Below are 21,994 nucleotides of genomic sequence, written 5' to 3'. Positions count from 1 at the left end.
GTTTCAATTTTTAGTATAAAATGTTTGCAATTGCTTGAAATCAACAAATATCAAGTATCATCAAATAACAATTGGTCAGAAGCCAAAATGTGAAACTTGTTAAGGAGCCGAAATTAAAACTTCATCAATTAAAAAAAAGAAGATGATTTGATAAACAATAATAGTAGCCGTGAGTTCTCGGTATAGTATTTCAGGACAGCTTCATGCTAGTATGCTCTGCAAGACTGCAAGACAATATTACAACCTTCAGTATGAATGGCAGCAGGGCAGCTATAGGACAACATAAATAGAACACACATTCAGAAGTTTGAACAGTTAGAGTTTGACTTGTGCAATTCCATTCTATGAACCAACAAATGGTTTTAATTATCTATAAAAAATCAAACTGTAATTAGTTTTTACGGATAAAAACTCTTCTGTAGAATTCAGATTTATTTATTCTTATTTTATTGTTATTATGAAGAGGAGTATATATTAAATATAATAAGCAATATAATTAATAGTGTCAATCAAGGGCAGTACGGTACAAAAGGATGCATTAAATAATAAATAAATGCAGGGGTTAGGGTTAGGGGGTTAGGGTTAACAAACATCTGACAATCAAAAGCTGAAATTTAAGCAGAATTCAAATTGAAGAATAATGCAGATGGATAGAAGATAACGAGACAAAACTCAATTAATAGCGGGCTAATCTGGATGTTACTGTGACCGTCTATAAAACATTGATGCTCTTTGTGGCCAGCTGGAATGTTACTCAACACTCACCTTGGTTTGTTATCCTGCACACAGTTGTTGCTGCTTGACAAATGAAGAAACTGTCAGGGGAAGATCAAAAGGCCATAAAAACAGACGAAGCCTCTTGAGCATGTGGCATTTGGCGCGAGCATCAACACAAGCCTGCTGCTATATTTGAGTTTTGCAATAATATGACAGTAGATTTCAGAGGAGCTATCGTGTAACACATATTCATTGAAGACAGAAGCTCATTATATCCTGTGGGTAACCGCTTCAGAATTTCTTCTTCTTTTTCACTGATGTAAGTAGATCCTTTCCCCATGGTAACCTCAACACTTCAGTGTGCCAGCTGTGTTCAGAATATTCTTCACAAAAACCTTTGGCTCCAGGTATACTTGCCTCTGTGTCCTCACATACTACATGCTTTTAAATCAATATTTAAAAAAAAGGGGGAGAGAGAGCATACTGAACTTTAATATACACAAGACAAAACATCTATTTTAAAGGACCTCCAGCTGGAATCCATCACTCAGTCCTACTACTTTTAAGGATTGTCTCAGCCCCCCTTGTGTATCCCTTGAGGGGAGGAATAAGAATAGCTGCTGGCACTGTTGTGAGAAATAATCCCCTGGCAATCTTTCCTTTTCTTCAAAGCTCTTTGGCGCTGATTTCATTTTTTAATCATTCCTAACTTGTAAGGACTTTGACACCGTATATCAGTGACATTTTAAAGCTTCTCCAAGGCATAGCATGTTGAGCCAGCAGGCACTAAAAAGATGCATTAGTCACTCCTTTGGCCTGTCTGACTGCTGACTTAACCTTAAGAATAATTGCACCAAGTTCATTCTGTTTGCAGATAAGCTTTAATCCATAAGCAAAACTATCACATCGCATAGGAAGTTTTCTTGCTCAAAAAAAATCCCAACGTACAGATATTTTAAAGTCTTGCTACCATCTGCAAAAACGCTCAAGCCAATGCTGTCTTAATTATTTTTTGATGACAATTACAGGAATAACAAAGATGTGATATACACACCACTCTTAACGATACTATACTGGGACAAATTCAAACACTGTCAGTAATCCAACATGAAGACACTTTAACTGTCTAATATGACAGCTGGAGGTAAGAAGTACCGCATAAGCATAATGCCAGACAACATGACCAAATAGAGCGGGATACGTGTGATGAGCTGCGTATAAAAGGAAGAGCGAGCATCCACCAAGGACAGACACCCAGCAAAGGTAGGTCACCCAGTCGCTCCAGTATATTTAGAGTCATGCAAGTGCTCTGGTAAAGATGTTTTTAACAATATGTCGGTGATGCTGCCACAACATCATTTCTATCTAATAACTGACAGCATTAAAAAAGAAGTATTTATATGACCGCTCACACACTTCAGTGAGACTTAAATCTGTTGACAGTAGTGTTTTCATTTCCTTCACTGATTATGAACGGATTATAAAAGCAAGTTTCAGTAAACACTTTTGTGACCCTTGATGTACACATCTATTGTTTTTCAGAAGTCTGCGCTTAAGTCTCCAAGAAAAACCTCTCCTCAGTCGGTGTCCTCCAAGGTAAATTAGGCCATGAATTTGTCATCCAAGACTTAGTTTCAGAGAGGATTTTAATTTCCAGTGGTATACACAAAGTCACAATGAGCGTCATAATCTTGCCATTATTCAGCTTCAGCTAGTGAACAGTATTTCATTAATTTCCTGCATTTAACCGGTGCAGGACATCAATGTAACAGATATAGTAGTCACAATACAAGTCACTGCTTTTAAACTTAAATCACGTTTCGTCTCATTTTCTTATTTGTAGTAAAGGGTCATCATGAGCCTGGACCCGGAAATGGAGTGTTTTGGCCCGGCGGCCGTTTACCTCCGGAAGCCTGAAAGGGAGAGAATTGAAGCTCAAAACACTCCCTTTGATGCTAAAACAGCGTACTTTGTGACTGAACCCACTGAGATGTACCTCAAGGGAAAACTTACGAAGAAAGAGGGGGGCAAAGCCACCGTGGAAACCCTCGGTGGAAAGGTATGAATGCATGAAATTAAAACATTTAAAAACTGTTCATATTTAAAGCTTTCTTGATGAAGGTTTACATGCATTCAAACATGCAAGTTTAAACAATGGGCTGGAGTGTCCTTTTCATTAACTCACTATTCCCTTCAGCATTTTAAACTGAAAAAAGAATGTCTGGTGATTCGCAAAGAATTTTGTAAACTGTTTGACAGTACTAACCTCCTACATCTCTTTAAGAGCATCACTGTGAAAGAAGATGAAATCTTCCCAATGAACCCTCCGAAGTTCGATAAGATTGAGGACATGGCCATGATGACCCACCTCAGTGAGCCCGCTGTGCTGTATAACCTCAAAGAGCGCTATGCAGCATGGATGATCTACGTGAGTTTTCTTGAGAAGATTACTTCCTTCGCCAACTCTCACACACATACTCACTGCTATCGCCATGTGTCTGTTACAGACCTACTCAGGTTTGTTCTGCGTCACTGTGAACCCCTACAAGTGGCTCCCAGTGTACGACGCCGTGGTTGTAGCAGGATACAGAGGCAAGAAGAGGATTGAGGCTCCACCCCACATCTTCTCCATCTCTGATAACGCCTATCAGTTCATGCTCCAAGGTATATAAAACATGTTCTAATCAATCCGGTGTTCCAAAAGTGCATCAGCCAGACTAACTGTTGTTCATGTTTTTGCCATCTTACAGATAGAGAGAACCAGTCAATCCTGATTACGTAAGTGCCCAGTACTTTTTCTAATCTATGTTTCGAAAGCATCACATCAATGATATTTAACAATATCTATAAACACGTCCTCCAACCCAGCGGAGAATCCGGTGCAGGAAAAACTGTCAACACTAAACGTGTCATCCAGTACTTTGCGACAATCGCAGTGGCTGGAGGGAAGAAAACCGAGCAGGTTCCTGGCAAGATGCAGGTAAGAGTTTTTGGATGTAAATATTTAGATATCTGGTATCAGAAAAAGCAGTGTATTGTGGAATTGTCAACGTTTTGTTCCTCTAGGGATCACTGGAGGATCAAATCATTGCAGCAAACCCTCTGCTAGAAGCTTATGGTAATGCCAAGACTGTGAGGAATGACAACTCTTCACGTTTCGTAAGTTTTTTTCTTTGGATTACTCTTTGTTTTGCAAAGATTATTTTGAGACATCAAACTTTCACTATTACTGAGTTTTAATCCAAATATTAATCTTCTTCGGTTTAGGGTAAATTTATCAGAATTCATTTCGGATCAACTGGAAAACTGGCCTCAGCTGATATAGAAACATGTAAGATTTTTTACACTATGTTGCATTGTCTTGTTGATAATATTGTCCAATCATTCAGCTGTGCTTCAAGGGACATTGTAGTTTATTTTTGTCCATTTTATTTTTTCACCCCTTAAATCCATACAGATCTGCTGGAGAAGTCTCGAGTTACGTTCCAGCTGTCTGCTGAGAGGAGCTACCACATCTTCTATCAGCTCATGACAGGCCACAAACCTGAACTAATAGGTATGGGATTAGTGGATTCTTACACTGCAACAGCAGTGCCTTATTAGAGATTATATATATTCTTGTGTGTGTGTGTGTGTGTGTGTGTGTGTGTGTGTGTGTGTGTGTGTACACATTATAATTTTCCCTTCTTCTTCAGAGGCACTCCTGATCACCAAAAATCCATACGACTATCCAATGATCAGTCAAGGTGAAATCACTGTGAAGAGCATCAATGACGTCGAAGAATTCATCGCTACTGATGTGAGTAAATGCACAATGCGCACACTTTTGAGAACCATTTTCATTACCTCTGCTTAGTTGCCAGTTAATTTGGTAGAAAATGTTTGCAATATTTACATGGTATCCAGAACAATTAACCCTGCAATAAATCCTCCCGTACTTTTCTGAAGCTTATTAAATTTTTTGGTTTTTTTTATTTAGATTTTTTTTTTTAGAACACTTTAACAATGAAGGACTGATTTAACTTAATGGAAAACGTTGAGTCTTTAATTTTTGGTAGAGTTGTATTACATTGTATTATACTGGAAAAAAAAAAAACCCTCAACATCCTGTGTAGAGTCTCTCGTCTATATAGAGTCTACACAGAAAATGAATTCCAACCTTATTACCTAAATTGAAATACATTTTGCAAACGTGTGAGGAGAGGTTGAAAAAGTTTTAACAATGACTGCAGCAATGATTTGTCCAACATAAAAGGAATTTCATCTTTAGCATTGATTAACTGTTCCAGGAAAAGTGAATTGTAATTCAGATTTGTTCACATTTGGGCAATTTATGTGGTAAAAGCTTCAGGTAAAAAAAAGGATTTAATGTTACCATTCACACTGATCAAACATATGCTCTATATGCAGACTGCAATCGACATTTTGGGCTTCAATGCAGAGGAAAAGGCAAGCATGTATAAACTGACTGGAGCTGTGATGCATCATGGAAACATGAAGTTCAAGCAGAAGCAGAGAGAGGAGCAGGCCGAACCTGATGGCACCGAGGGTATGAATCCAAGACAATGAACCTTGAAGCATAAGCATCTTTTAGACAACTTAGGCAACAACTAAAAAAGCCTTGTCCGAATGCTGCTTTTTAACTATGATTTATCACTCTTTCTAGTGGCCGATAAAATTGCCTACCTCATGGGTCTGAACTCTGCAGATTTGCTAAAAGCACTTTGTTACCCCAGAGTGAAAGTTGGGAATGAGTATGTGACCAAGGGTCAAACTGTCCCTCAGGTATATGGTGTCAACAAGAACATAGAAAAAAATACAGTTATCACATTTAAGAGACTGTTTCAAATGTTCACATTTTCTTCCCCCTATACCTTTTAAGGTTCACAATTCTGTCATGGCTCTCTGCAAGTCTGTCTATGAGAAAATGTTCTTGTGGATGGTGGTCAGAATCAATGAGATGCTGGATACTAAGCAGGCCAGAAGCTATTTCATCGGCGTCTTGGATATTGCCGGCTTTGAAATTTTTGATGTAAGTATGCTTGGGCCAAACTCTTATACTTAAATGATTACAAAACACCACACAATCCAAAGTCAATTTCTCATGTACATCCAAGCTAACGGTCCAAATCATGTAGACTATAAGACCCTCGCTAACCTCTGATACATTCATTTCTTTAGTTCAACAGCTTGGAGCAGCTGTGCATCAACTTCACCAATGAAAAACTGCAACAGTTTTTCAACCACCACATGTTTGTCCTGGAGCAAGAAGAGTACAAGAAAGAAGGAATTGAATGGGAGTTCATTGACTTTGGCATGGACTTGGCTGCCTGCATTGAGCTTATTGAGAAGGTGAGTCCCATTTTCAACTCTTGCATACACAGATGGTTAAAAGGAATTTTATTTTCAGTAACAATTAATCTTTTTCACAACAGCCAATGGGCATCTTCTCCATCCTTGAAGAGGAGTGCATGTTCCCAAAGGCCACAGACATGACCTTCAAGAACAAGCTCTATGACCAGCATATTGGCAAAAGTGCCCCCTTCCAGAAACCAAAGCCAGCCAAAGGCAAAGCTGAGGCCCACTTCGCCCTGGTCCACTATGCCGGTACTGTTGATTACAATGTCAGCGGCTGGCTGGACAAGAACAAAGACCCCCTGAATGACTCAGTTGTTCAGCTCTACCAGAAGTCTGCAGCCAAACTGCTGGCTCACCTCTATGCGACACATGCTGGAGCGGAGGGTGAGGGTCGTACATTCAAAACACGGAGGAAAGATTTCACAAGAATAAGTTCCTCCTTATCAAGTCAATGCCCAAATCTCTTAAAATTGCCCAGCACAGTTACTATGATACCAAAAATTTTAAAGGTATCATACATGTAAAAGATACTGGAAATATAGATAATAACAATAATATGCAAAATGGCAGCAGTAACTGTGAATTTGTGTGGGGGCATCATATCTTATTTTCACCAGACTTTGATTTATTATTTTGGTATGAATTTAGAATAGAGATTTGTGGAAATTAAATAGTATGGTACCTACATTTTAGCGCCTACATCTTGTGACATTTACATATGGAATTTTGATTTGACATTTTCATAACATTTTGGTCAATTTCATTACATATTGCTCAAGAGAATACATGTTAAATAATTTTAATAATTCAAAAATGTATTTTTTTTCACATTTCAGGTGAGGGTGGTGGAAAGAAAGCTGGAAAGAAAAAGGGCGGGTCCTTCCAGACTGTATCCGCTCTGTTCAGGGTAAACATCTCAACTGTCTTTAATTTTAATTGATCAAAACTGCCCCATGACATAACCACAATAAAAAAATTGTATACCTAAATTCTACCATCACTCGGATTAATAGGCCTTGTAGCATTAAACATGAGAAATTGTCTTGTCCCGTATTTCAGGAGAATTTGGGCAAGTTGATGACCAACTTGAGAAGCACTCATCCTCATTTTGTACGTTGTTTGATTCCAAATGAATCAAAGACTCCAGGTAAGCATGACTTTCATGCATTTAAGATGATTGTGATTAAGCGAAGCAAGATTACATTTTTACTTTCTTCAAGGTCTGATGGAGAACCACCTGGTCATCCATCAGCTGAGATGTAACGGTGTGCTGGAAGGCATCAGAATCTGCAGAAAAGGATTTCCCAGCAGAATCCTCTATGGTGACTTCAAGCAAAGGTAAATCTAGGATTCTGCACATTTTTGACACTTACACAATTAACTTTTTAATTAACCATCAATTTCCCCTGATCAGATACAAAGTATTGAATGCCAGTGTCATTCCTGAGGGACAATTCATTGACAACAAAAAGGCCTCTGAGAAACTACTGGGCTCTATCAATGTTGATCATTCTCAATACAAATTTGGACACACAAAGGTAATCTGTCTGAGATAGGTGTGGGCATGAATGCGAAGCTTTCCGGGGTGAATAATGTCAATGCATGTTAATACTATCTTTCAGGTGTTCTTTAAGGCTGGTCTGCTAGGTCTCCTGGAGGAGATGCGTGATGAAAAACTTGCAATCCTGGTGACCATGACACAAGCTCTCTGTAGGGGTTACGTTATGAGAAGGGAGTTTGTCAAGATGATGGAAAGGAGGTAAAGCAGATCTTAAGCTTCATACCTCAAAAGGAAATCTTTACAACTGTAGATTTCTTGGCAAAACAACTGTTTCAACATGGTGTATATCCATCTATTCAATACAGTTTCCAACATCAAAGTACATGTTTTTATTGTCTGTTATGTCTATCCCTAGGGAGGCTATTTACTCCATCCAGTACAACATCCGCTCATTCATGAATGTCAAAACATGGCCATGGATGAAGCTTTATTTCAAGATCAAGCCTCTGCTGAAGAGTGCTGAGACTGAAAAAGAGATGGCCCAAATGAAAGAGGACTTTGAAAAAACAAAGGAGGACCTCACAAAAGCTCTGGCAAAGAAGAAAGAACTGGAGGAGAAGATGGTTTCTCTGCTGCAGGAGAAGAATGACCTGCAGCTGCAAATCCAGTCTGTACGTTACATAGAGAGAGTGAATTGTTTTTTGGAGATCAAATTCTTTTTCTTACATTTATTTAAATAGCTTTTTAATTGCATGTAATTGTGAATATAGGAGGGTGAAAACCTTGCTGACGCAGAGGAAAGGTGCGAGGGGCTCATTAAAGCAAAGATCCAGCTTGAAGCTAAAGTCAAAGAGACAGCTGAGAGACTGGAGGATGAGGAGGAAATCAATGCTGAGCTGACTGCAAAGAAGAGGAAGCTGGAGGACGAGTGCTCAGAGCTGAAGAAAGACATCGATGACTTGGAGCTTACCCTGGCCAAAGTAGAGAAGGAGAAGCATGCCACCGAGAACAAGGTTGGTAGATTCAACAGAAAAACTTAAATTTCCTCTTTGAAAGGTACTGAAACCCTTTGAAATGTTGCCAATGTAGGTTAAAAACCTGGTTGAAGAGATGGCTTCTCAAGATGAGACGATTGCCAAGCTGAGCAAGGAGAAGAAAGCCCTCCAAGAGGCCCATCAACAGACCCTTGATGACCTTCAGGCAGAGGAAGACAAAGTCAACACTCTGACGAAGGCCAAGACCAAGCTGGAGCAGCAAGTGGATGATGTATGTAGAAGACACTCTAATTTCACTCCCTGTTAAAACAAATTAAATAACAATGACTTTTCTTGATTAAAATAGCTTGAAGGTTCCCTGGAGCAAGAAAAGAAGCTTCGCATGGATCTTGAGAGAGCCAAGAGGAAGCTGGAGGGAGATCTTAAGCTGGCCCATGAAACCATCATGGATCTTGAGAATGACAAGCAGCAGGCTGAGGAGAAACTCAAGAAGTGAGCGAACTCAATCAGTTTAAAAACGTGTTTTTCCCAGCAAAAGTGATAGGATCCAGCAGCTAAGGTATATACTGTGGTTTAATACCCATATTTACACTGGAAATAGGGCAGTACTGCTGCGGTTGTGTATAGTTAGATGATTACATTATTAATTACATTAATTCAAACTGTATTTTTAAAATTATGTGAGAATAATGCTACAATTGTTATTTTACCACTGTCTTTAGATGAACAAATGATGGTCAAAAAAATAAATCAGTATTTTTTTGTTCATCAGTTACATCAGTATTGTATCTATTTTTTTTTTTTAAATTTTTAATCATTTCACTACACAGGAAGGACTTTGAAATGAGCCAGATACTAAGCAAGATTGAGGATGAGCAATCACTCAGCTCTCAACTTCAGAAAAAGATCAAGGAACTTCAGGTTGGTAACCGAACAACTCAGATGGCTCCACGAGCTTGGGATGAAACTACTTGTACTGAACTTTGAACAGAGGTATATTGGCTAAAAACATGGCTATGCTTATTGGCTCATTTTCAACTTGTCAATATTAGGCTCGTATTGAGGAGCTGGAGGAGGAGATCGAGGCTGAGCGCTCTGCCCGAGCCAAGGTGGAGAAACAGAGGTCCGATCTCTCCAGGGAACTTGAAGAGATCAGTGAGAGACTTGAAGAAGCCGGCGGCGCAACGTCCGTTCAGATTGAGATGAACAAGAAGCGTGAGGCCGAGTTCCAGAAGCTGCGGCGTGATCTCGAAGAGTCCACCCTGCAGCACGAGGCCACCGCTGCAGCTCTCCGCAAGAAACAGGCCGACAGCGTGGCAGAACTTGGGGAGCAGATTGACAACCTTCAGCGTGTCAAACAGAAACTGGAGAAAGAGAAGAGTGAATACAAGATGGAGGTCGATGACCTCAGCAGCAACATGGAGGCTGTCTCAAAATCAAAGGTATATAAAAAAATCTTTTTTGGGGGGGAGGGGGGTTGCAGTCAGCAGACATAAGTAAAAACATTTAATTAGTAATGTAACCCAAACCTTACAATCTTAGGCCAATCTGGAGAAAATGTGCCGTACACTTGAGGATCACATGAGTGAGATGAAAACCAAAAATGAAGAACATGTGCGACAACTGAATGACATTGGGGCACAAAAGGCAAGGCTGCAAACAGAAAATGGTAAGGATAATGTTTCTCAATTTAATCAGGATGTAAAGCTTTCCCCCGTTTGCATTTAGATTAGTTGAAGTTTTTATTCGTTGTGTTTGACATTGATAAAATGACATCTAACAGGTGAAATGAGCCGCCAGCTGGAGGAAAAGGAGGCCCTGATCTCTCAGCTGACAAGGAGCAAGCAGGCTTACATCCAACAGATTGAAGAGCTAAAAAGGCATACTGAGGAGGAAGTTAAGGTATGCGAACATTACAAACTAAACTGCAGTTTTATGTAATTAAACTTTATAGAGTTTTCATTTTAAAGCTGAAGATAAGTTAATCAAATGAAAAATGTCTTCTTTTCCAAGGCCAAGAACGCCCTGGCTCACTCTGTTCAGTCAGCTCGCCATGACTGTGACCTGCTCAGAGAGCAGTATGAGGAGGAGCAGGAGGCCAAGGCTGAGCTGCAGCGTGCTCTGTCCAAGGCCAACAGCGAGGTGGCTCAGTGGAGAACCAAATACGAGACTGATGCCATTCAGCGCACTGAGGAGCTCGAGGAGGCAAAGTAAAACTTTAGAATTTCATCTTTGTGTACACACGAGTAATGACGTGAATTTATCATTAAGACTGTAAATCAAATACCTTCTTGACAGGAAAAAGCTTGCCCAGCGTCTCCAGGATGCAGAAGAATCCATGGAGGCTGCGAACGCCAAATGTGCCTCTCTGGAAAAGACTAAACAGAGACTTCACAGTGAAGTGGAGGATCTGATGATCGATGTGGAGCGAGCCAACGCGCTGGCTGCTGCCCTCGACAAGAAGCAAAGGAACTTTGACAAGGTCAGATTTTTTAAAATTATGCTTCGTTTACTTAAACAATGGCAACACAAATATGAATTACTGAAGCATGGGGGTCTTTATATTTTCAGGTTCTTGCCGAGTGGAAGCAGAAGTATGAGGAGAGCCAGGCAGAGCTGGAAGGAGCTCTAAAAGAGTCCCGTTCTCTCAGCACCGAGATGTTCAAACTGAAGAACTCCTATGAAGAAGCTCTGGACCAACTGGAGACCCTGAAGAGGGAGAACAAGAACCTGCAACGTAAGCAAAACTGATTTTGAAATCTTTTCACAGATGTCAAAAATGATTTCCCATTTTACACTCAGGGCACTGCACTTTGAGAAAGATTGAAGGGTTAGTATGCCTCCAGAGGGCTAACAGGCTTCCTCAATTAGCATCAACAATACAAATAGACTATTCTCCGCTTGACTACAAACTGAAACCACAAGTCTGACATATGCATTAAATGTCCGACACAGAGTAAACAGAATAATAAATAGGGCTCAAATGTTTTTTTCTTGTTTTTGTTTTTTTCTCACAGAGGAGATCTCTGATCTAACTGAGCAAATAGGAGAGACTGGAAAGACCATTCACGAACTGGAGAAAGGAAAAAAGATTGTTGAGTCAGAGAAGTCCGAACTCCAGACTTCACTTGAAGAGGCAGAGGTATGCTTCAACAATGATCTGCTTATAAAACCTTTTCCTTTTTAAATACTGGAGCAACTCTTCACTTTTTTTTTTTTCCTTAAGGCTACCCTGGAGCATGAAGAATCCAAGATTCTCCGTATTCAGCTGGAGCTCACCCAAGTCAAGAGTGAGATAGACAGGAAAATAGCAGAGAAGGATGAGGAGATCGAGCAGATCAAGAGGAACAGCCAGCGAGTGATTGAAACCATGCAGAGCACTTTGGATGCTGAGATCAGGAGCAGGAATGATGCCCTGAGAATCAAGAAGAAGATGGAAGGAGACCTGAATGAGATGGAGATTCAGCTGAGCCACGCCAACCGCCAGGCTGCTGAGGCTCAGAAACAGCTGAGGAATGTTCAGGGGCAGCTCAAGGTACATATTCACAATTGTAGGTATCATGCTCCCTAATTATTAAGAATGGATTACAAATGGTCATTTATTGTTCATTTAGGATGCCCAACTGCACCTTGATGATGCTATAAGGAGTCAGGAGGAAATGAGGGAGCAGGTGGCCATGGTGGAGCGTAGGAACAACCTGATGCTGGCTGAGATCGAGGAGCTGAGAGTTGCTCTGGAGCAAACAGAGAGAAGCCGCAAAGTGGCTGAGCAGGAGCTGGTGGATGCCAGCGAGCGTGTGGGGCTGCTGCACTCTCAGGTACAGAACTAACAAGTATAGACCAACAGTTAAACCATGAGGTATAAATACTGGGAAATGGCAATTATATAGGTGGCACGGTGCCTGTGTGGGTTCTCTCTGGTACTCCAGCTTCCTCCCACAGTCCAAAGACATGCCAGTGGGGACGAGGCTGATTGATACTCTAAATTGACCGTACGTGTGGCTGTGAGTGTGAATGGTTGGCCCTGTGATGGACTCGCGACCCGTCCAGGGTGAACCTTGCCTCTCACCTGAAAGCTGCTGGGATCGGCTCCAGCCCCGTGACCCTTAACAGGATAAGAGGAAGAAAATAGATGGATGGACAATTACATAATCCCAACTATCTTTTCCATGTAGAATACAAGCCTCATCAACACCAAGAAGAAGTTGGAGACAGACCTTGTTCAGATCCAAGGCGAAGTGGAGGATTCCGTGCAGGAAGCAAGAAATGCTGAGGAAAAGGCCAAGAAGGCCATCACTGATGTGAGTCACAACTGGTTAAATACAGTCCTTCACTTCTTTGCTTGAGCAATTACTGCAGTCATTGTTGTTGTCTTTCAGGCTGCCATGATGGCTGAGGAGCTGAAGAAGGAGCAGGACACCAGCGCTCATTTGGAGAGGATGAAGAAGAACCTGGAGGTGACAGTCAAGGACCTGCAGCACCGCCTGGATGAAGCTGAGAGTCTGGCCTTGAAAGGTGGAAAGAAGCAGCTCCAGAAACTGGAAGCGAGAGTAGGTGCCATAATAACCACTGCATTCATAACTACAATATGACAGGACAGTTGGTTTTTACAGCACTGCAATCTCTTTCATCTAAGGTCCGTGAATTGGAGAGTGAGTTTGATGCTGAACAGAGGCGTGGCGCTGAGGCTATCAAGGGTGTGCGAAAATATGAGAGGAGAGTAAAGGAGCTTACATACCAGGTACATTGAAATACCCCCAGCCCACACTAATACAGCTACTGCAACATCCACAGTTACAGCAGTCAGACATTAGTTTTGTGCAACAACAGTCTGCCTCCCTGATTTACAACAGACTGAGGAGGACAGGAAGAACATCGCAAGACTTCAGGATCTGGTGGACAAGCTGCAATTGAAAGTGAAGGCCTACAAGAGACAGTCTGAAGAATCTGTGAGTACCACGGATCACCCAACACAAGGAAATGAACTGTCATTCAGTCTATGTGTCTTGACTTCATTGTAACCTAATTTTCAGGAGGAACAGGCCAACACTCACCTGTCCAGGTTCAGGAGGGTCCAGCATGAGATGGAGGAGGCTCAGGAGAGGGCAGACATCGCAGAGTCCCAGGTCAACAAGCTGAGGGTAAAGAGTCGTGAAATTATTAAGGTAATAAAACGTTATCCTTCAAATTAAAGTGAGTCTTAAACTGTTCGGTGTAGAATTTCTTTATCTGACCCAATTTTTTTTTTACACTTGTATCGTTGCAGACCCATGAAGCAGAGGAGTGATGAGAAAGTCAGCGATACGCAGTAACAAGGAGTCATACAATATGATCTTGTTATTTGTTAACATTAGCCTAGCATGTTAAGCATGCTAACAAAGTTAATAAATGGTAGATTGCTGCAGCATTTCTGTCCCTCCTTTAATTTTTGCACAATGGTTTCAGGCCTCATCCTATCACTAAATAAGGAAATCAGAAGGAAACAGGAATTCTTACAAGTCAGACTTCAATCATATAGCTCACTTATTTATTTATTTATTTATAGCATCAGTTAAAGTCATAATGGATTTCCTAAATAAAAGCTAACAGAATTTTTTTGTTGGAATTGACATTACTGCCATAAAACACACTCAACATATTTATGATATTAACATATTTTCTTTTGCAGCGACTGTGACAAATTAACACCATTTTTAGTTTTGTAAATGCAGAATGCAGTACAAAGCTAATTTTAAGCTAGCAATTGCCATTTTTGAGACATGTAAAAAGCATCCATATTAAAAGGTGCACCAAGCCTTGCTGCATGGTTTCAGCACAATTTCATTTTTGTCTCAAATCAAAAGCATCTACCATCGATCTGCTGGCTGCCTGCCCCCTGAACGCACTATGAAAAAGTCCGGTCTCTGGAAAAAACACAGGGCTCACAAATGGCAGACAAACACTGAGTGCACAGGATGTGTACATAAACACAACGAACCCCGTTCCAGCCAATCACCAACAAGATGGTTGGGAATGAGGGGTTCGTGTGCATGCACACATTTGGGAATAAGCAGACCAAGTAGCATCGCAGCTATGACACTCATAAGCCATTTTTCAATGTAATAGTTTGTTATTCTTAGCTTACTCTATAGGTCCTAGCTAGCACTAACATCAATTACAGGACAGACAAATTCTACAAAAAAAAAATGGTCTCTTTCACAAAAACTCAAATGATTTTCAATATATCAGTGGTAACTCATAACCGAATATCATAAAGCTATTAGATAAAGTCTTAAAATATGAATTTACTCACCGAACAGTTGGAGTTTGCTCACTCTTCTTTGCGACCTTAGCGCCGCACAGGTCCACTTTCCACTTGATGCGCGTTCATGACGTTCACAGGAACACGGAAGGAGGTGCGAGCTTGCTGTTTTTGTTTGGTGTTTACAACAAACATCAACGGAAGTGATGTCAGGCAACAATGCTTAGAGCACCTTTAATGAGGGTGGTAATTTCTGATGTATTTTATGAGGTAGAACAAATCTAAATGTCTAAATCTAGTGTTTGCCACATCACCCAAACCCGAGTTCACAAAGATGAGTTAAACAAATTTGTAGTTTCATAATGTTAACTTGACAAACATCCATTTTAATAGACGGTTCATTCAAACCTGACCTCACTGATGTCCAGCACAGTTGCTAGAAGGAACGCGTTCACTGATACGTCTAACTTCCTACCGCTTCTCAGTCATAAGTAACCGGAAACACCGGCGTCTGGGGGAATTTACCGCACCGCTTTGACAACTGTCGCAAAACGGCGCTATCTAATCACTATTTTTTTTTCCATTTTCTACCGCTTACCGTTAACGATCGTTTGAGGGCTGGAGCTCCCAGCAGCCTTCGGGCGAGAGTCCGGGTTCACCCTGGACAACAGGGCCAACACGTATAGACAGACAACCATTCACTCTCACAGCCACACCTACGGTCAATTTAGAGTATCAATCAGCCTCGTCCCCAATTGCAAATATTTTTAGAAACATAACAATCATCAAAATCAATCAGATACAGCGACTGTCCCAAGTAGCCCTACACTTTTCTTCACGGAGTTCACTGGGTTACATGACGTGGAAAACAGAATTAGAAAACTTGTATTTTTAAATAAAAAATTACTGTAAATTGGAGCTCTCAGAAAGATGGATTTAAAGGAGCTGCGTCCTGTTTATCAAGTGTACTAATTATATCTGGAAGTTATCTGGCGTCATTTTGTCACATGACGTGAAAGCTAATAATGATACTGAAGCAATGGGGGGGGGGGATTCCTATTCAGATATTCATTAAAACAGACATCTTACTAACCTTGTATAAAAAGAACTGTGTTGTATTTGCCGAGCGTAATAATAATATCTGGTATGGATTTGGAATCAGTCACATTACAAAGAATCTATTAAAAAGGATCAAGTTTCCATTGAAATTATCATACGAACGACAGGAGGCAAAACCTGCCAGAAATATGTGTCTCATTTCACCAGTCCAGTATTGCTTTCTGGTATAAAATTGGAGTCAGTGAGGATAAATAATAAGATAATCGACAGTATTTAGAAAAAATGTGTAATTAAAAGGTTGAATACTAGGCATTTCTGTGTTTTATTTTGGCAGCCTATTTTCTTATATATTCATCAATACAGAGTGGAGTACAGGTTGACAACAAGCTAATTCAAAGAGACTACGGCGAAGACATAAATGCGTCATGGTTGGCGGCCACTAGAGGGCAGCATTGTACAAAGGCAGACTGTTGCTGCGAGCAGGAGCGCTCGGGCAATGGTGTGTCAACAGTAGGGCATTTGAGGCCGTGGTGCTCGGTTCTGCTCACGAATGTGTCGCTCCTCTTAAAGGATGATTTTAGAACTCAGTGGATGCTGGATCGGGAGTGTTGAGGAGGTCTCTGTGGGGGGTTCCGACGCGGTATTAGATGCGCATTGCGCTTTGCTGCCGCTGCCGAATGGGACCGCTGCAGTGTAAACAAGATATATGCGCGACGGCAGCGTTGACAGTGAAAACATTTCGACTATTTTTTGACTTAAACGAGCAGTTTCACCATGAACTCTGGATAGCGTTTTAATGCGCAAAGACTCATTTGTTTTATCTGAACCGGAGATCAGCCAACAAATCTCATCGTTGAATTGTCAGATGCACTTTGCAGCAACTCCTAGGTGAATCTTAGGAACATGAGCGAAAACCAGGAGAGCACCGAGGCGGAGGACACGGCTGCGTCCGGCAGAGCGACCTTGCGGCTCCGGCCGCCGTGCGAGCGTCTCTCCTGTCAGAAGAGCAGCGTGTGCTCCCGCTCCTACTTTGTGGTAGTGATGGTGTTTTTTCACGTATACATCATCAATGTCATCGCTCTGTTATTTTACGTGCACTACAGCAGCGGGCAGGAGGACACTAGCCAGAGCCGCGATGTTCGTAGCGGGGATCAGCAGCATCAGCATCGAGCTGAGTCTCGACGTCCGCCATCGAAGCCCGACTTTCTGCGTCAAGTCTCTCTAACACGCATCGAGGGTATCAGGGTGAGTAATGTGGTGATGCATCAGTTCTACTGTTGCATCTATCACACACACACACACACACACACACACACACACACACACACACACACACACACACACACACACACACACACGTTAATCACCCCCCTTATGTTTCAGGTGGGACATGTCCAGAAGGTGTCATTAGTTCCGGATAAAATACATGAAATGCGAACTCTGAGTCTGAAACCTCTGCTGTTTGGTAAGAGCTAAAGTACACACTCCACAACACATCCACAGTCCTGTGCGTCAGCCTCTAGAGACCAGACAGGTACACACACTGTCCTTAAGATAGACTCAGTTGACCCTGTGGGGAAATTTGCACAGTATCTGCAGTATGCATGACAGTAAACACAACAAATACACCACTTCATTATGTGTACACATGAATAAAACACTATGTATGGAAGGATCCACCAAACTAGCATGGCATACACCTCTTTTTCCCATGTAAATTATGAAGCAAATGCTCAGATTTGTGCATCTGATCCAGTTCAGGCCAAATACTCAGTGACACTTTTATGGTGGGAGATGTATTCATCTGTTGATTTTAGCTCCCTGCAGTAACTGACTTTATTTGTTGTTGTCTGATGTATTCATTAAAGACTAGGCAACAGGCAATTCATGGTAAAACTTCACAATGGATACAGCTTAAGTTGTGTCTATAAAATGGCGATTTTATACTAGAATTCAGTCATTTCTCATAGCTAAATTTATTTGTGCTTTCCTGCAGAGATTCCTGGGTTTCTGTCAGAGGATGAATGTCGTGTGGTGATGCAGTTGGCGCAGCTTAAAGGTCTGATGGAGAGTCAGCTGATGGTGCAAGACGGCCAGGAAGAGCTGGCAAAGGAGCTCAACCTGAGCCCAGATGAGATCTTCAACCTTCTTGATATCAACCAGGATGGACAGTTGCAGCGTCATGAGGTGTATGTCATCGAGTGGTGGACTCTGTGTGTGTGCGTGTGTGTGCGTGCATGTGCGCACACACACGCACACCTGTGACCTTTTGTTTCTGGGTTCAGAGGTGGTCAACTCATCCCGTCTTTACCGCTGTGCCTCTAATAGATACTGACTCATTCTCGAGTGAGGGACGGCATCTGGCTCACACCGGAAAATTTACAAGAAATCTATGCAGGGCTGAATGCTGACAAAGATGGTGATGGTACGTCATTACTGATGCCTTAGGTGTCACTGATGGACATACTTGCGTTGTTATTGTTTTGAGTTAGAGTTCCTGCCTTTTTTTTAGAGATCCTCCAAAAACTTCTCACCTCATTTGTGACATCCTTGTTGCACATATTTATACATTTCATGAAAAAATCTTCCCAGCTTTGGTGAGCTAGAAAAATACAAATAATGCACTGTATTTCAATCGAATGAAAGATGATAATATTTTGTCCGCGTAGACAAAAACAGACTGCATTGTGTGACTGATTCATACACATATTCGAGGAGCAATTTACCAGTATTATAAGATAATATGTGAGTTATTGGGATGCACTTAAAGGATAGTTGGTGGTGTATATGGACACAAATAATGTTAGTAGAAATTCATGTAATATGAAATGCATCCCAAAGAAATTTGGAACCTGCATTTGCATTTTAATGCAAATATGTTGCACAGAGTGTGGCGATAGAAACCTAATTTCCTGAAAATGCTAATGTTAAACCATCAGGATCCTCAGGAGGACGTAAAGAGGTATGAAGATTATCCAGCTAGACATCAGGCTTACACTCTTCATTGTCATATTTTGACACGCAGGTTTGCTGAGTGTCGAGGAGTTCAGGCTTCTGAGCAGCGATGCATTCCATCGCTTTCTGCTGCAGCAAGGGGTGAAAAGGAGTCAGCTGGTGAGGAACAGCAGACACACCTGGCTCTACCAGGGCAAAGGAGCGCATCAGGTCCTCCAAGACATTAAGACCAGGTGAGGAAGATTTCTTGAGTGCTTTGCAGGCAGTAACATTTAAAGACGTTTTCGAATTCCATGTTACTTTTTCTGACAAGGGTGACTCGCCTCACACGGCTACCGTCCACATTAGTGGACCTCAGTGAGCCCCTCCAAGTGGTGCGATATGAGGAGGGGGGGCACTACCACGCTCATCATGATAGTGGCCCTGTCTATCCAGAAACCGCCTGCACACACACACGTCTCGCAGCCAACACCTCCACTCCTTTTGAGACGTCCTGCAGGTGAGGTCACTGCGCAGAGAAAGCTTCCGTGTTTCGATCTGAGTTCATCTGTCTTGTATGAGAACTAAACTCACATTCCATTGTGACAACTGGCATGTTTGAATGATCCTACATTGTTGAATTTTAAGAAAAAGTGCGTGCTTGCTTCTTGTTTGCGAAGTGTACGTGTGTGTGTTTGTGAAGGGTATGTTCGCACCATCCACGTGTGTGTCAAATAAACCTGTGTTGCACACTCAGGTACATCACTGTTCTCTTCTACCTGAACTCTGTTGAGGGGGGCGGGGAGACCGCATTCCCTGTGGCAGACAACAGGACCTATGATGAAGTGGTGCGTAATTGTGTATCGGTCTGGAAATGTGAATGGAAAGCCCTGCAAAAGTATTGTGTACATACTGTGCATGTCTTTCATATCTGTGTTAACTCACTCGTTTGTCAGTGGGTGCACGGGGCTCAGACGACGCAAACTGCACAGCTGAGTCGCAACCTGTGTTTCAGTCTCTCATACAGAATGACATCGATCTGATGGACACCAGGAGGAATTGTCACAAGAGTAACCTACGGGTGAAGCCCACCAAAGGGACAGCTGTGTTCTGGTATAACTACCTGTCTGATGGACGAGGTACTACTGACCTTAGCATAACTAACTGCGTATTTCAAATTCCTGTTTTATGACAGGAAGTTAATTACTAGGAAAGCCACAAATTGTACTGGATGAACTGTTGGGTTAGAAGAAGTACTTCAGGGAGTGTCAGGGATACACGATTATACCAGCATGTCATCAATCCCAGCTGATAAAGTTTTTTTTGTTTTTTTTAATATAATGGTAGCAATATGAGGCGGCACGGTGGTGCAGTGGTCAGCACTGTCGCCTCACAGCGAGAAGGTTCCAGATTCAAGTCCCTGCTTGGGCACGGGGTCTTTCCGTGTGAGTCTGCATGTTCTCCCTGTTCCTGTGTGGGTTCTCTCTGGTACTCCAGCTTCCTCCCACAGTCGTAAGACATCAAGAGAGGACGAGGCTGATTGATACTCTAAATTGACCGTAGGTGTGACTGTGAGTGTGAATGGTTGTCTGTCTCTATGTGTTGGTCCTGTGATGGACTGGTGACCTGTCCAGGGTGAACCCCGTCTCTCACCCAAAAGCCGCTGGGATAGGCTCCAGCTCCCCCCAGCAACCCTTAACAGGAATAAGTGGAAGAAAATGGATGGATGGATGGATAGATGGATGGATGGATGGTAGCAATACCATGAGTAAATATCTGCCCAGTTTTGCCCAAATGTCTTCTTCTTTGCTTATGATTGATGAGGAAACCATGCAGTTTGGGAATTTCCAAATGCTTTGGAAATGCAGAAACATTTTTCTTCTTTCAAATTCTTAATCTTGACACATTATTTAGTCTGCCAAAAGTCCAGTATCATGCATCCCTTCTGTTATATTAAGAAGCGGCAGCCAGAATGTCTAAATAGGAAGTTGAATGTGTCCCTTTCCCCCCTGAACAGGCTGGGTTGGAGAGCAGGATGAATATGCGCTGCATGGCGGCTGTGTGGTCACCAACGGCATTAAATGGATTGCTAATAAATGGATCAACATCGATCCAGACTACCAGCGGCAGGCTCGCTTCCAGCAACTGGTGTCTCAACAGCCAGAGGATGAAGATGATGAAGATCTGAACCCTGACACCCAGAGTTCCCATATCCATCCAGACTTGTAGCTCATGAACCAAATATTTGTGCGTATCCTCTGTGGCCAGTTTGTAGAGACAAGATTTATTCAGGGAATGAGCTCACAGTGGGTTTATGCAACTGTAAAGAGATGCTTTTGTCAATTTTTGCTTGAATTATTTTATGTTCCATGTTAGGAATGTTGCACTAGAACCTTCCAAGGAGTTGAAATACTGTATAAGAACTTTCCTTGCATGCTTTAGCTGCACAGATTTTGCTGTTGCTAATAAGCCAAAATTGCACTCAAATGAAATGGCTCCAGTAAACATCTCAATGTACCTTTTTATTGTTGCCAAAAAGTCTCACACTCTCAGTGTGATGCATGTTGCCTTGTCTCTGTTCCATAAAGTCTTTCATTCATTCATTACTTTCTGCATTCAAATACACATGATATTGATCACATTCTGTTTTAGTCATTAGGATGTTTTTAAATGCACTGTATCTTTCTCCCATTAATGTTACGCAAATTAAGCTGTGGTGTCTATTTTGAATTCAGTTCTGTTCTTTTACAAAAATTGAAAAGACGATTGTATATATTTAGTTTTATTCTTCTATTTTTCATTCTATTTGCACATGCTGCTGTAACACCTGAATTTTCCCTGTGGAATTAATAAAGTTTTATCTTACATACTGTGAAGTCGACATGTGTAAATATTAATATATATCACAACAGTAGAAAGAGTAATACATTAAAAGAGTCATGTTGAATCACGTAGGGCAAGCAGTATCTGGATTGGGTGTGTGGTGATTAATAAACACATCCGATTCACGTCACTGGTGTCGTAGCTTGGTGAAGCATGACAACATCATCCGCAGAAACTTGACAATCACTTTTTCAGGGAATCAAGTATATCAGCATACCTCTCCTGCTGCTACGAGATGACTTCAGGAATTGAAGAATTGTTAGCCGTACAATCACTAATGCAGAGGCATATTGTTTTCTGGATGGC

The 21,994-nt window shown here is 41.6% G+C and overlaps 2 protein-coding genes and 1 long non-coding RNA gene across 4 annotated transcripts; 2 read left to right on the top strand and 1 right to left on the bottom strand.

The window, feature by feature from the left end:
* Window positions 1-2,157: 2,157 nt before the first annotated feature.
* On the top strand, window positions 2,158-13,966 carry LOC147268180 (myosin heavy chain, fast skeletal muscle-like). The gene is made up of 40 exons (XM_086199505.1): window positions 2,158-2,313; window positions 2,561-2,776; window positions 3,002-3,145; window positions 3,225-3,381; window positions 3,468-3,495; window positions 3,586-3,697; window positions 3,784-3,876; window positions 3,985-4,048; window positions 4,175-4,273; window positions 4,413-4,516; window positions 5,128-5,266; window positions 5,384-5,502; window positions 5,600-5,749; window positions 5,899-6,069; window positions 6,153-6,459; window positions 6,912-6,982; window positions 7,135-7,222; window positions 7,296-7,413; window positions 7,490-7,613; window positions 7,698-7,834; window positions 7,992-8,247; window positions 8,347-8,589; window positions 8,666-8,842; window positions 8,918-9,063; window positions 9,402-9,492; window positions 9,624-10,013; window positions 10,114-10,240; window positions 10,355-10,473; window positions 10,585-10,781; window positions 10,870-11,053; window positions 11,143-11,308; window positions 11,589-11,713; window positions 11,798-12,106; window positions 12,186-12,389; window positions 12,747-12,872; window positions 12,951-13,121; window positions 13,208-13,312; window positions 13,425-13,520; window positions 13,605-13,736; window positions 13,838-13,966. The coding sequence occupies exons 2-40, from the start codon at window positions 2,573-2,575 to the stop codon at window positions 13,856-13,858; spliced, it is 5,814 nt and encodes a 1,937-aa protein (XP_086055631.1). The 5' UTR covers window positions 2,158-2,313; window positions 2,561-2,572; the 3' UTR covers window positions 13,859-13,966.
* Window positions 10,376-15,276, bottom strand: LOC147268179 (uncharacterized). Its single transcript, XR_015112109.1, has 5 exons — window positions 15,226-15,276; window positions 14,864-14,977; window positions 13,626-13,706; window positions 10,859-11,301; window positions 10,376-10,767 (listed from the first exon to the last, which is right to left on the bottom strand). It is a non-coding gene; the product is annotated as an uncharacterized LOC147268179 (long non-coding RNA).
* A 1,051-nt stretch (window positions 15,277-16,327) lies between these two features.
* Window positions 16,328-21,674, top strand: p4htmb (prolyl 4-hydroxylase, transmembrane b). Of its 2 annotated transcripts, XM_086200796.1 has the most exons (10): window positions 16,328-16,759; window positions 16,975-17,116; window positions 17,255-17,336; window positions 17,868-18,058; window positions 18,200-18,296; window positions 18,897-19,059; window positions 19,140-19,325; window positions 19,563-19,653; window positions 19,821-19,944; window positions 20,823-21,674. In XM_086200796.1, exons 1-10 carry the CDS (start codon window positions 16,668-16,670, stop codon window positions 21,032-21,034), a joined length of 1,380 nt encoding a protein of 459 aa, XP_086056922.1. In that variant the 5' UTR covers window positions 16,328-16,667; the 3' UTR covers window positions 21,035-21,674. The 2 variants fall into 2 exon arrangements, with proteins under 2 accessions (XP_086056922.1, XP_086056921.1); XM_086200795.1 differs by having other exon boundaries at window positions 16,328-17,116.
* The last annotated feature ends 320 nt before the right edge of the window (window positions 21,675-21,994 follow it).

This window comes from Aulostomus chinensis, chromosome 3 (assembly GCF_037954235.1).
Source record: "Aulostomus chinensis isolate RoL2024-O1b breed Wild chromosome 3, RoL_Achi_v1.0, whole genome shotgun sequence".
Taxonomy (NCBI): Eukaryota; Metazoa; Chordata; class Actinopteri; order Syngnathiformes; family Aulostomidae; genus Aulostomus; species Aulostomus chinensis.
Note: the sequence above shows the minus strand (reverse complement) of the source record. Positions and strands in the feature narration are given on the sequence as shown.

Excerpts from the sequence above, each read along its gene's own strand:
- LOC147268180 (XM_086199505.1), top strand. The coding sequence starts at position 2,573 with ATGAGCCTGGACCCGGAAATGGAGTGTTTTGGCCCGGCGGCCGTTTAC. Across the intron at positions 5,267-5,383 it reads CGAACCTGATGGCACCGAGG|TGGCCGATAAAATTGCCTAC; the intron begins GTATGAATCCAA and ends CACTCTTTCTAG. Across the intron at positions 13,313-13,424 it reads TAAAGGAGCTTACATACCAG|ACTGAGGAGGACAGGAAGAA; the intron begins GTACATTGAAAT and ends GATTTACAACAG.
- p4htmb (XM_086200795.1), top strand. The coding sequence starts at position 16,775 with ATGAGCGAAAACCAGGAGAGCACCGAGGCGGAGGACACGGCTGCGTCC. Across the intron at positions 17,337-17,867 it reads TCTGAAACCTCTGCTGTTTG|AGATTCCTGGGTTTCTGTCA; the intron begins GTAAGAGCTAAA and ends GCTTTCCTGCAG. Across the intron at positions 19,654-19,820 it reads ACAGGACCTATGATGAAGTG|TCTCTCATACAGAATGACAT; the intron begins GTGCGTAATTGT and ends CCTGTGTTTCAG.